Consider the following 13,603-nt stretch of genomic DNA (forward strand, 5'->3'; position numbering starts at 1 on the left):
GAAACCCTGTTTCCGAGGAGCAGCTGGTGGGTTTGAACTACTAACACTGTGGTTCACGATCCAGTGCTTATCCTACAGTGCCACACCAGGAGTCCAGTGTGAAATAATACTACAGGCAGACCTCAAGATATGGTGGGGTGGGTTCTAGGTCACCGCAACCAAGCAAATATCACAATTAAGAGAATCTCATGAATGCTTTGGTCTCCCGGTACATAGAAAGGTTTTATTGAAACAAGACTATTATCTATGAAATGTGCAATTGCATGATGAAGAAATTTGAAATATTCCAAAGATGACCAAAATGGGACAGAGACAGGAAGTGAGCACATGCTGATGGGAAAATGACACCAATTGATTTGCTGAAAGCAGGGGTCGTCACAAACTGTCAATTTAGTAAAAACGCAGTATCTGTGATGGGCAATAAAGCACAGTACCGTACAACACAATGAGACCTGGCTTTTTGCTTTATGAAAACAGAGGGTTCCCTTGCCCATCATACTAAAGGCCAACTTATTAAATACTAGGACCCTGAGGTGTACCGCCGGAGCTCAATAAATGCTAGGAACCTGAGGTGTATCCCAGGAGGTGAACTATCAGGCCAATAAACAGGCCTATGACTGGACTCCTGATGAGTGCTGTAGTATCAGCCCTGCACTACGAACCACAAGGTCAGCAGTTCAAACCCACCAGCTGCTCCTTGGAAACGATACAGCAGGGGTGGGGAACATTTTTATTGTTAAGGGCCATTTGGATATTTATAAAATCATTCATGGGCCATACAAAATTATCAACTTAAAAATTAGCCTGCTAAGGAGATGGGGATAAGACTCTTGTGGTTCAATAGTGAATAAATGTTATCAGGACTGATTGTGAGTGTTGTAAATGTAAAGGTAGACGTTTTGTAAGAAAAGGAGCAAACTGGCTGATCTTGCAGTCCAGGAGCGGAGGACCCTGGGACCATCAAGGGAGAAGAGCGGAGTGCAGGACCCTATCCAGAGAAGCAGCTACACTACAGATAGAGGTAGAGATGATGACGTGAAGAGATGGAGAGGCTGGGGATTCTGGACTCTGAGAGGGAGAGGGTCTGTGTGTTGACGGCCCGTGGGGCAGGCGTGCGGGATGTACCCTTTGGCTGTTTGATGATGCATGCTGGGAATTGTAATCATTGCAATGAAACGAAATAAGATAGGATGAATGTAAAACGAATGTTCTCCCATATAATTCACAATAAAAACTTTTTTAAAAAAAGGATACCTTCATTCCATTAATACTTCACACATCACTGGGTCACGTGGATCTGCATTGTTAATTGGCAGAATCTTGGCTACCTTCCCTTTAACATGGATCTCAAGGGATTCACTCAGTCTCAGTACCCCATCTTTACTTTGCATCTTCTTTGCTTAGAAATAATCGATTCCAATTTAAAAATGTCCTCTCTTTAGAGGTTTGCTTTGTCTTAATGAATGTCATTTTCTTTGTGTTAGTAACTATGTTGTTGTTGTTGTTGTTAAGTGCTGTCGAGTTGGTTCCGACCCATAGCGACCCTGAACAGGGTTTCTGAGGCTGTCAATCTTTACGGGAGCAGAAAGCCTCATCTTTCTCCCACAGAGCAGCTGGTAATTTCAAACTAAAGAAATATGCAAGTTATTTCTTTAATTATGACTTTATACTGCTCAAACATTGTACTGTAACAGTCCAGCTAAACAATACCAATGTGAAAGTATTTGTTTTGCTGTTGTTACCGGTGAAACAAGAGAATGGTTTCATTATAGTATCATTCTAAATGTGTCACTAAAAACTGTGATTTAAAACACTCAGTTGTTCAATATTGTCTCCTAACAGTTCCTTTGTGGAATGGGGGTTTCTTTATTAAAAATATCGCTGATTTAAAAAAAAAAAATTAGCCTGCTATAATGGGATGGCTGGAACTGTGGTTGCCTTGGCAGGGTCAGACCAAATGATTTTTTTCTGACCTTATGACCCTTGGAGTCCTGGTGTGGCACTGTGGGCTAGTGCGCTGGACTATAAAGTCAGCTTGAACTGCAAGGTCAGGTTCAGGCTCACCATCCGCTCCTCGGAAGTCCTATGCAGGGCTGCTATGGATTGGAACCGGCTCAACAGCACTTAAAACAACAGTACGACCCTTGGGCCAGACGTTCTCTATCCCTGCTAACAGGATGGGTCACTATGAGTCAAAACTTGAACCAATTTGATGGCACTTAACAAGAACGAGTCCTGGTTTGGCACTGTGGGTTAATGCGCCAGACTGTAAAGCCGTTTGAACTGCAAGGTTGGTGGTTCAAGCTCACCAGCTATTCCTCGGAAACCCTATACAGGGTCACTACGGGTCGGAACCAACTCAACAGCATTAACAACAACAAGGGCACCGGACTGTTAACCACAAGGTTGGCAGTTCAAATCCACCAGCTGCTCCTTGGAAACCCTATAGAGGGTTGCTATGAGTCAGAACTAACTTAATGCACTTAACAACACAAGGACAGTAACGCTAGGGAAGTACACATACCTTAGACTAATCAACCATTTGAGATCAAAAGCGCTGCATTTTTGACAAAATTCAGAAGGCAGGAAAAGTTAGGATAGGAGAATTGGACAGGGGAAATTTCAATGAGAAGAAACCGGATGTGTGTGAATTGTCTAATGGAAAGTGGATTTATTCTGTCAACGTTCACCCATATCACAATAAAAGTTCCACAAAAAGAAATCTAGGAGTTGTATAATCATTTCTATATAATTTTTAAATGCTTATAGTTATGCACTAGACTATTAACAGCAAGGTCAACAGTTCAAACCCATCCATCAGTCACTCCATGGGAGAAAGATCACTATGTGTCAGAATTGGCTCCATGGTAGTAGGTGGGGTTACAGTCATGCCTTCAACTGTAACTAAGCTTCAGAAGCAGTGGTCTTGTTTCACCAGTTCACTGACACACTTCCAACTTGTTCTTTCAGAAAACAAGTGGGAGAAGATTCCAGAAGTCTGCCTATCCTGATTCACTGCCCTGGGATGGTCTTAGGGATAGTTCTAGTTTCCTCTTCTTCATGTTTGAGGAGCCCTTACAAGATTTGATACATTCTGACTCAATCCAATTTTAAACATTGTTTAGAGTTCCTAATGAACTGAGAGGTAGATACTTTGAAAATCTTAACAAATTGGAACACTAGCTCACTGATGCCCAATTTTAAAGTTGTCCTTTGAATCTACTGCAAAAGCCCTCTCTTAAGTGTTGAAGAGCCAAGAAGTCAGTTTGAGGACTAATGTACGCCTGACCCAAGCCATGGTATTTTCAATCACCTCATATGCATGTGAAAGCTGGACAGTGAATAAGGAAGACTGTAGAAGAATTGATGCATTTGAGTTACAATGTTGGAGGAGAACATTGAAAGTACCATGGATTGCCAGAAGAACAAATACATCTGTCTTGGAAGAACTACAGTCTGATTTTCTTTGGAAATGAAGATGGAGAGACTTTGTCTGGTGGACTTTGGACATATTATCAGAAGGGACCAGTCCTTGGAAAAGGACATCATGCGTGGTAAAGTAGAGGGTCAGTGAAAAAGAGGAAGACCCTCAATAAGATGAATGAACACAGTGGCAGTAACGAAGGCTCACACACAGCAACAACTGTGAGGGTGGGTCAAGACTGGACATTGTGTCATGACGTTGCACATGGTGGAACCACCTCAACAGCACTTCAACAACATTACTCCTGCTCAGAAATCTGTTTCTAGTGTTCTGAGTTGTTGAACTTTGACATCAGGAACCACCTGAAGCTGGAAGACACAAGAAAGGACTCTCCCCTGCAATCTTCAGCAGGAGAGTGGATCTGCTGACGCCTTGCATTAGAATTTGTAGCCTCCAGAACAATGAGGAAATAAATTTCTGTTCTTTTTAAACATCTAGTCAGGAACTCTGGTGGTGCAGTCGATTCAGCAAAGGGCTGCTAACCGCAAGGTCAGCAGTTCAAATTCATCAGTAACTTTGAAGAAAGATGAGGCTGTCTGATCCATAAAGATTTAGGCTCAGAAACCCTTAGAACCAGTTCTATTCTATCCTATGAAGTCACAGGAGTCAAAAATCGACCCAACAGCAGTGAACTTAGGGTTGGTCTTAAAGAGTTCAAAAGTAAAGACATCAGCTTTAGGACTAAGGTACAAGCCATGGCATTTTCAATAGCCTCATATATTTGTGAAAGTTGGACAATGAGTAAGGAAGACCAAAGAAAAACTGATGCATTTGAATCCTGGTGTTGGAGGAGAATATTAAAAGTATAATGAACTGTCAGAAGAACAAACAAATCTTTGTTGGAAAAAGTACAGCCAGAATGCTCCTTATAAGCCAGAATGGTGAGATTTTTGTCTCTCATACTTTGGATATATTATCAAGAGGGACCACCAGTCCCTGGAAGACATTATGCTTAATAAAGTGGAAGGTCAGCAAAAATGAGAAAGACCCACAACGCGATGAATTGGCACAGTGAGGTAAGCACAGGACCTGGCAGTGTTTCGTTCTGCTATGCATAGAGTTGCTATGAGTCGGAGCCAACTCGACGGCACCTAATAACAACCTTGTCTCATCAGCCCCAGGATGGAAAAATGGGGACACAGTAGAACACTCTTCCTTGACTATCTGAGGCTTCATGCCTCCCTTCCTTAGGGAGTTGTTCACGTGTCTTTGTAGAAACTTTCCAGGACCCTCTGTCTCAAACTACCCTCAAACTTCATAATACAAAATACTTCATCATACGGATCACCGCTAGACATCTTATATAAAACCCTTCAACTGTGACTCACAGCGAACCTATTGGACAGACTAGATTGCCCCATAGGGCTCCCAAAGCTGTAAATCTTTACAGAAACTGACTGTCACAGAGTTTTCCAGCGGAGTGACTGGTGAGTTTGAACTGCCGACCTTTCAGTTAGCAGTCCAACGTTTAACCCACAGCACCACCAGCATTCTATGAACATTCGTGCTATTATCTTGGAGTCCTGGTGTAGCATAGTAGGATCAACACTGGACATGGTCGGCAGTTCAAATCCACTAGCTGCCCCTCGGAAGCCCTATACGAGGTTGTTGTGTGTCAGAACTGACTCAATGGTACTTAACAACAACAACAATAATTTGTTTTGAGCATCTGGGAAATAAGAACTGCCGACCTTTCCGTTGGCAGCGGAGTGCTTTAGCCACTGCGTCACCGGGTTCCTCCATCTGAGGAGCCACTTTTGCCTGGTTGTTTTTTTTCCCCACGGAAGACAGTAATATTGATCATGTGTGCTTATCTTTCTCCACCCCCACTAGGAAATATGGAAATTCAAAGCATTCAAAATGGTGATTAAGCAAACATGGATGTACACTGTGAGTACAACAGAAGAATGGATATATCTTTTTTATAGGCTCGGTCTCTTTTATAGGCTTCCTCAGGAGCATGGGCAACACATATTGCGTAAGACTTTCGTAATACTGAGGTTGGGTTCTGAAATCAAAGGGAATTTTGCAAATAGAAATGCAGTTGATGCTCATAATTCACAACAATAATATTCTGCAAAGCCACTGCAAACAAGAAATAAAAAAATGCTGAACCATTCCTCAAGAAATACAGAGTTCACCTCCTGCAAAGCCCCTGCTCAGAGTTTTTCAGCTTCTCAGTACCTAACCTTGATTGACGTGTTCTCGGCTTTAAAATCACTCTCTTAAAGAAAATAAGTGGAAAAAAAAAATCACTTATATATATTATTGATTCAACAACATTAAACTCATGGCCAAGAGCACTCTAAGTCATGCTTGAACGAAGCTTATTTAATACACTGCTTTTTTCTGTAAGTACTTTGGCACTATACTTTTGTTGTTGTTAAGTGCCATCGAGTCGGTTCCAACCCATAGCAACCCTGTACAGGGTTTCCGAGGCTGTAAATCTTTACGGGAACAGAAAGCCTCATCTTTCTCCCGTGGAACACTTGGTAGTTTCGAACTGCTGACCTTGAGGTTCGCAGCCCGATTCGTAACCACTACGCTACCAGAGCTCCTTTGGCACTATACTAAGGGGCCATTTTTAAACAGCAACACCACCAAGAAAAATTACACAAAAATAAAGAAAATATGGCAAAACCTGCAAAAACAGAGACTCTTGTTGATTGTCTGAGAGTTGAAACGAGAAGGGAGGGCCCTCAGCTGGAATGTGGATGCTCAACAATTTCAGTTTTTTTGTTGTTGCTCTGTGACTAATGAGTTAGGGCAGTGACCTTTTGGTTAGCATGTCACGCCTTTGGAGTGACATGAAAGGAGTTACCTTGGCGTTAACACCAAACGCCCACGGATGCCAACCCGATAGGTGTCAGAGGAGAACCATGCCCTCTCTATAGGATTTTCAATGGCTGATTTTTTCAGTAGACAGCCAGCAGGCCGCCTTTCTTCTGACTGATCTTTTATGATCTACTTCCCCATTCTAGAATGTGAATTCCATATGAAGGCGATGGGAGCAGTGAAGCTTTGTTTCTTCTGTTCACTGTAAGTCCCAATAGATGGGAGAGCTGCTTAATGGCCCAGCCAGTATGAAGGGTCATCTCCAGATACAACAACACAAAATACTGCCCAGTCCTCTGCCAGCTCCATCATGATCGGTTGTGGATTAGACACTTGTGTCCACAGGATTTTCATGGTTGATTTTTGTAAGTAAATTTCCAGACCTTTCTTCCTTGTTTCTCTTAGTCTGGAAACTCTGCTGAAAGCTGTTCAGCATTCTAGCCACCTGCACATGAGGTGCCTTGGCCAGGAATCGAACCTGGGTCTCTCACATGGAAGATAAGGATTCTACCAGTGATTCCCCACTGACCTCATTTTAGAAATATGGAAACTGAGGCACGGAGTGGTAAAGAGTTGTCCTGGGGCACACAGCAGGGATAAAACAGAGTCAGGATTGAAGCCTAGGCATTGAGGACCCCACAGCTGCATTGTACTGACCATAGAGAGCTAGGGAACAGGATGAGGGAACTGGGGTCAGGATCAGGGGAGACTGAGGCACAGGGGGAAAGGGAGGAGACAGGGAGTGGGTGTGCATCTGGGCAGGTGGGCCCTCGGCCCCATGACTCACGGTAGCCAGCATTGTTGACCAGACAATCCAAGCGGCCAAACCGCCGCACTGTCTTTGAGATCAGGGCCTGGGGAGGAGGAGATGACGGGTGAGTGGGCAGCTCAGGGCCCCCAAAACCAAGGGAGGTTGGGGAGAGCCAGAGGAAGTATGACACTTCCCCAGAATCAGCACATGAGAAAGGCAGGCAAGAACCAAGAGTCACAGAGCAGAGACTCGGTTGTTGCTGTTGTGAAGTGCCATCGAGTCAATTCCAATCCATAGTGACCCTGTATAGGGTTTCCAAAGAGTAGCTGGTGAGCTTGAACCATCGACCCTGCAGTTCAAACGACTTTGCAGTCTGACACATTCACCCACAGCACCACACCAGGACTCCAGAAAGTGGGTTGTTGTTGTTAAGTGCCATCAAGTCAGTTCTGACCCAAAGCGACCCTGTTTAGGATTTCCGAGAAGCAGCTGGTGAGCTTGAACTGCCGACCTTGCAGTTCAAACAGCTTTGCAGTCTGATGCATTAATTCACCCACAGCGCCACACCAGGACTCTAGAGGGTGGGTAGTTAGGACCATTTCAGAACACATGAGGGGGATGGAGACCTGGGGGGCATGCAGAGAGAGGCGGGAAGACAGACCCAGAAAAAAGGGGACAGAGACCCAGAGAAGGGGGAACAGAGACCCAGAAAGATACTGACTAAGATAAGGGGAGGTCCTGGTATGGAGCTGTGGGTTAATACACTGGACTAAAAAGTCAGTTTGAAGCACAAACTTGCCAGGGCCGCTACTCGGAAACCCCATACAGGGTCACTATGAGTCAGAACGGACTCTATGATACTTAACAACCACTAAGATAAGGTAGAGGAACCCCGAGACAGGAGAGAGACTGTAATAAGGAGGCACACTTTGAGGAAGTTAATCATTGAGATCCATGTGAGAAACAGGTGTGCCTTGAAGAATTGGGAGGAAAAAAGGAGAACTTACATAGGGAGACATGTGAGCTGGCCAACAGAACTAGGTAGGGGGACATCTTTGGGCAAGATGGCATGGTCTCAACGCTCTGGGATGGATGCATGTAACCAGGAGAGGGAAGAAAAGAGGAGGAAACAGCATGTGCAAAAACCCAGAGGGGAAAAAAGGTAGAGTGAGAGACGGAAATTCTTGGAGCTAGGAGGGCAGGACATAAAATTCACTCACCTCCACATCTTCCTCATGTGTTACATCACAGTGGATGAAGACAGTGCCCAGAAGTTCCTTCTCCATGGCCCGGCCCCCACACTCTGCAGAGAGAGAAAGGCCAGGGAGCCCTCTCTGGGTCTGAGAGAAAGGCAGTTGGGAGCCCCGATTCATGTGTCTGGAAGAGGAGGGGGTTGGGACCCAGTACCCTTGGGCCTGAGGAAGGAGGCAGGGGGCCTGGACTACAGGGTCCCGAGGGAGAAGGGGGCTAGGGCTAGACACTGGGTCTGAGGGAGGAGGCAGCTGGGGGCTAGGACTCATGGAAGGAACTTCTGGATCTAAGGGAGAAGGGGGCAGGATCCAAAACCCCAGAGTTTGAAGAAGGAGGGTTTGGGGGCAAGAACTCACTCACCGTCCTTGTCACAAATGATCACCTGGGACCCAGATTCCGCTAAAAGGAAAGGGACAGGTTAGCTGGGCATTGATCTAACGAAAGGTCTCTGCTGTCCCCGTGTGGCCACCTGAAGCAGCCCAGTCGCCCTCCCAACCCCTCGTGACCCCTGTCCCATGATGATCCTCTGGGACAAAGGGCAGAGGTCCCACAGCTATGCTGCCCGGCCACTCCTGGGGCTTGCTGTGGGTTCCCAGGCCCTCAACCTTGACTTCCAAAGTCAACCCTAAACCCCCAAGACATGTTTTTCCCAAACCTCCCGTTTTTTTGCAGCCCCAATACCCAAAATCCAAAGAAAGGAGGAACCGTGGTTAGAGACCACCACTCAACAGACTTAGCATGAAAATTGGCTTTTTTAAAGATAAGAATCTTGACCTCTGTGTTGGAATCCCTTCCTCCGATTTCCCATTAGCCTCCCGGGCTCCTCACTTCCTGGAACCCCAAATTCCAGCACCCAGAACCCTCTACTCACCGAAGGCACGCACGATACCGGCTCCGATGCCACGTCCGCCCCCAGTCACAATCACAACCTTTTCAGCATAGCGTCTTCCCATGGCCATTCTGCCCGAACCTGTCTCTCCCTCTCCTGCCACTTCAGACCTCTTCCCACTTCAAAGTCCCTAAAGCCGTGGGGTCAAGTCCTAAACAGAGGCTGATCCTGGAGGCCCGGCCCTGGAGGCGGTGCTAGGATAGCGTCAGACCAGGAAGTTCGACCCCAGGTCCCTCTACTTTCCAATTCAAGAGTCCTGGTTCCCTTCTTTTTCAGACCTGGAGTACGGGCCCCCAACTCCCTCCTTCCAAGACACACTTTCCCCAGACCCAGGTATCCAGGCCCCCAGCCCCGCCTTCTTCAGACACATAAATCTAACCTTAATCTCCTCCCTTAAACCCAGGAATCCCGGCCCCATCCCTCCTTCCTCACATAAGAGTCTAATCTTAACACCTCCTCCCTTAGACTCCGGGAGTCCAGACCCCCATCCCCCTTTTCCTCAGGCACAGGGATCTAACCTTAACTCCCTCCTCCCTTAGCCTCAGGAGTCCTGGCCCTAGCCCCTTCTCCCCAAGAGCCAGGATTCAGTCCTGGTCCCGGGATCCTTCACCTAATCAAGGAATCCGGCTGTCTACCTCCCTCATTTCTCAAACCCCAAAGCCGGAGCTCTTAGTCCCTTCCACTCTCAGTACGCAGCAACCCCGGACTCCAGCTTTGCTTCGGCCGATACCCCAGGGCTACAACTCCAAACAAACCAAGAAGAAAAAAAGCTATTCGCTAAAAGTTCAAAGTTTTAATTCAAATTTGGACAGCGTTGGGAAAACCAAAATTTGGCTGTGGAAACCACGCCTCTCCAAGTCACCGGAGGGACCCAGACCACACCCCAGGCGCCTTGATTGGCTCTAGATCTTCGGGCCACACCCCACGCTCTGATTTGCTTCTGCGTTTGAGCTGGTCAGAAACTGGACTGCAGTAGGGTGACTCTCAAAGGCCACTGCCCCTCTGTAGGGGTCAGGGTGGGAGAATTGGGACCAGATTCCCACGTGGACTCCCAGGGGGCGGAGCCTCTAACTCGCCCACTGCCCAGGCTAGGGGAAGCAGCGGAGCGGGAGTTAGCTACTGGAGGAGACCTTGGGGGCGAGGTCATCCGGGGTGTGGGGTTCGACGGAGGCGGAGGTGCAGGAGGGAGCGTGTCTCCCCGGGCATCCAAATTTCCACCTGGAGAGAAGGAGGAGTAAGAATGGCACCCCGCTCGATAGAAGAGTCCAGTCCAGATCTCCAAGGCATTTCCAGGCCCCGGGCTACCTCCTCCTTCAAACTGAGGAGTCCGGGTCCCCAGCCCCGCTTTCCTCGGAGCCTGGAGTCCCAGTGCCCACTTCCCTTTTGCCTGCTCCCAAGTCCTGCCTTGCCCTTTGCTCACCCAAACAAAGGATTCCCGGCCACTCCCCAAACCTTCTTCATCAGGATCTAGGGGTCTTCAACTAAAACCCAAGAATGCAAGATTCCCCCCCCCCCGCCCCCGCCTCACCTGTCATCATTCTGTGCCACTGTGACGCCTCAGTGGCCAGGGCTTGGGAAAGACTGAGGACCCGCTCCCGGTGGCCTTCAGACATTGGCAAGTAAGGAGTGGTGTTCCTTGAACTGGAAGGAAGGGTAGATTTGGGGGGCGAGGACATATACAATTAGCCTGTACACAGTACTACGGGACGCGCGAGTGCTTCTGGGAATTGTAGTCCCACGCGCGTGTCGCTAAAGGACTTTATGCCCTACATAAGCCCACATGCAGTCTAGAGTGCATCCACCCCATCTCCCTGAAGGAAGGGAGGGGTTTACTTTCTATCAAGGATGCACAGGGAACTGCAATTCTCACTGCCGTCACGGCGTTCTGATTTTGCTTCATGTGTTCCAGGAACTCATGTGTCTCTAAAATTCTGCGATGTATATATTTCAGTACTCGGAAGTCTTTAATAATAATTACTCTCTCCCCGTTGGCAAATAGACTCCCCTGCTCCCATGCCGCCCTTTGGTTCCTCACCTACTCCAGGTCCCTGAACTTCGGAGGCATTTTGGGGCTCCCGAGAGTCCTAAGGCATCTACAGCAGGCTGTGAAGGAATTGAAGCATTAGGATTCTTCAGGTAGAAGCTCTGTGTCCTCATTCAGAGGGGAAAGAGAAGTCATAGTAAGCCTACCCGGCAGGGAACTGCTTCCTATGGTTTCCAAGGCTGTACAAAGCAGACAGCCTCATCTTTCTCCATTGCAGTAGGTTGGAACTGCCCATCACTTGCTTAGTAACCCAACACTTAACCCACTGTGCCACCAGGGAAACTCAAAAAGGGGATGAAATAACCCAGACACCAACAGTGTTGAACTTGTCCTGATCCATGTTCTCCTGGGAAGAAAATGTTGGTTAGTGCCAAGTTGGTTCTGACTTATGTTGTTGTTGTTATGTGCCGTGGAGTCAGTTCCGACCCATAGCGATCCTGTACAGGTTTTCTGAGGCTGCAAATCTTTATGGGAGCAGAAAGCCTCATCTTTCTCCCGTGGAACAACTGGTAGTTTCGAACTGCTGACCCTGAGGTTCACAGCCCGATTCGTAACCACTACACTTACCAGAGCTTCTTGGTTCCGACTCATAGCGGCCCTGTATATGAGTCCAAGGAGTGGCTAGTGAGTTTGAACCGCCAACCTTGTGGTTCAAACCGACCTTGCAGTCCAATGCTTACAGCGACACTCTAGGACTCCAAGGCTATAAAAAATTCCTCCACCTTTTTGTATTCTAGGAAGTAATGTGCTGCAGAGAAGGCCTGCCGCATGTGACTTGGAGAGACTGAATAACTGATTTCCGTCCTTTGTTTTGTGAGTGATGAGCTGAAATGTTTGTCCCCTGAAACTAAGTAGTTCCAGAACTAAACATTTCCTGTTCCAGTCACTGATTGCACAAACAACCCCAACATAAATCACTCCACCACCTCATCATGTATCTTACTGGTGCTAGCTGCCACTGCGCCAGCTCCACCTCACAGAATCAGACGGTTATGATCTATAGCCATTTTGGTAGCTGTTTTTTTTTTTTTCCAAAAATCAATCACCAGGCTTTTTACCCCCTAGTCTGTGTTATTCTGGAAGCTCCACTGAAACCGGTTCAGCACGGTTGTTGTTGTTAGGTGCCATCGAGTCAGTACAGACCCACAGTGACTTTATGCACAGCAGAATGAAACACTGCCCGATCCTGGGCCAACCTCACTACTGTTGCCATATTGTCAGGAGGAACCAGTCGCTGGAGAAGGATATCATGTTTGGTAAGGTGGAGGGTCAGGGAAAAAGAGGAAGACCACCAACGAGATGGATTGGCCAAGTGGCAGCATCTACGGACTCAAGCGTGGCAATGGTAGTAACAGCTAAGTCTCCACTGATAGATAAATGGTGGCTATGTGTGAGGAGTCCTGGTGTGGCGCTGTGGGTTAATGTGCTGGATAACAAAGTCGTTTGAACCGCAAGGTCGGCAGTTCAAGCTCACCAGTCACTCCTCAGATATCCTATATAGTGTCGCTATGGGTTGGAGCCGACTCAACTCAACAGCACATAACAACAACAACAACCACATGCATGAGGTGCCTTGATTAGGAATTGAACTCAAATCTCCAAACTGAAAGGTGAAAAATCTACCACTGAGCCACCACTGACCCCTAACTTGTCTCCTCATCCCTATAAAAAGCCTGGCTCCCCACTCTGATTTTCAGATCTGGGGTGCTCTCCCTATGATCGGAGTATAGTCCATTTCCTTACACACTGGATTACTTTGCCTTTGACAGCACATAACGGACCCTGCAGCACACAACTGAGAAAAAAATAAAAAAACTGGGCTTGGAATGGAGACCCATGATCCAAACCTGAAGCAAAAGAGCTGGTGAAGTGATCATCCCCACCCCACCCCCACCTCCAGGTGGGCCAGGATGCAGACATTTTAACGCAGCTACAAGTTGCAGTGAATCTGAAAACTAAGGTAGTCAAGGAGGTAGTAGAAAGCATCTTCATTTTACAGAGAGGGAAACCGAGACTCAGACTAGATGCAGAGGACTCAGAAACATGCCATCTCGCCACTTCCCCCACCTGTCTTACTTACCCTTGGCTCTGGGTCAGGCTGGTGTCTGGGCGGCGACAGCGTTCTCCCCAGAGTGAGGAGCCTAGGGGAGGTGGAGTGAGGAAGGGACCGTCCAGCCTCCTGGTGTCTGCGCATGCGTTCCAACTGTTCCTGGGCACTCATCCGGGGTCGGGGCAGGGGGGCCTGGGGAAATAAGAAACGCTCAGAGCCTCTGGTCTTGGGCTATCCAGTTCTCTCTTTTCCCAAGTCACAGCAAAAAAGTTTTTTAAAAAAGATTGCTGAGGACTATT

The 13,603-nt window shown here is 47.4% G+C and overlaps 2 protein-coding genes across 2 annotated transcripts in view; both read right to left on the bottom strand.

Moving 5' to 3' along the window:
* The window catches only part of HSD17B14 (hydroxysteroid (17-beta) dehydrogenase 14), a 33,499-nt gene extending 24,219 nt beyond the window's left edge, over nucleotides 1-9,280 (bottom strand). Inside the window, exons 1-4 of the mRNA XM_006868173.1 lie at nucleotides 9,193-9,280; nucleotides 8,682-8,720; nucleotides 8,291-8,373; nucleotides 7,107-7,173 (exon numbers count right to left, since the gene is read on the bottom strand). Of these exons, the coding sequence (XP_006868235.1) occupies nucleotides 7,107-7,173; nucleotides 8,291-8,373; nucleotides 8,682-8,720; nucleotides 9,193-9,280 (277 nt within the window). The remainder of the gene's footprint in view (nucleotides 1-7,106; nucleotides 7,174-8,290; nucleotides 8,374-8,681; nucleotides 8,721-9,192) is intronic.
* An 885-nt stretch (nucleotides 9,281-10,165) lies between these two features.
* The window catches only part of PLEKHA4 (pleckstrin homology domain containing, family A (phosphoinositide binding specific) member 4), a 29,185-nt gene continuing 25,747 nt past the window's right edge, over nucleotides 10,166-13,603 (bottom strand). The window contains exons 16-19 of the mRNA XM_006868174.1: nucleotides 13,335-13,496; nucleotides 11,246-11,313; nucleotides 10,739-10,851; nucleotides 10,166-10,428 (exon numbers count right to left, since the gene is read on the bottom strand). Of these exons, the coding sequence (XP_006868236.1) occupies nucleotides 10,166-10,428; nucleotides 10,739-10,851; nucleotides 11,246-11,313; nucleotides 13,335-13,496 (606 nt within the window). The remainder of the gene's footprint in view (nucleotides 10,429-10,738; nucleotides 10,852-11,245; nucleotides 11,314-13,334; nucleotides 13,497-13,603) is intronic.

This window comes from Chrysochloris asiatica, unplaced genomic scaffold (genome assembly GCF_000296735.1).
Source record: "Chrysochloris asiatica unplaced genomic scaffold, ChrAsi1.0 scaffold00116, whole genome shotgun sequence".
Classification (NCBI taxonomy): domain Eukaryota; kingdom Metazoa; phylum Chordata; class Mammalia; order Afrosoricida; family Chrysochloridae; genus Chrysochloris; species Chrysochloris asiatica.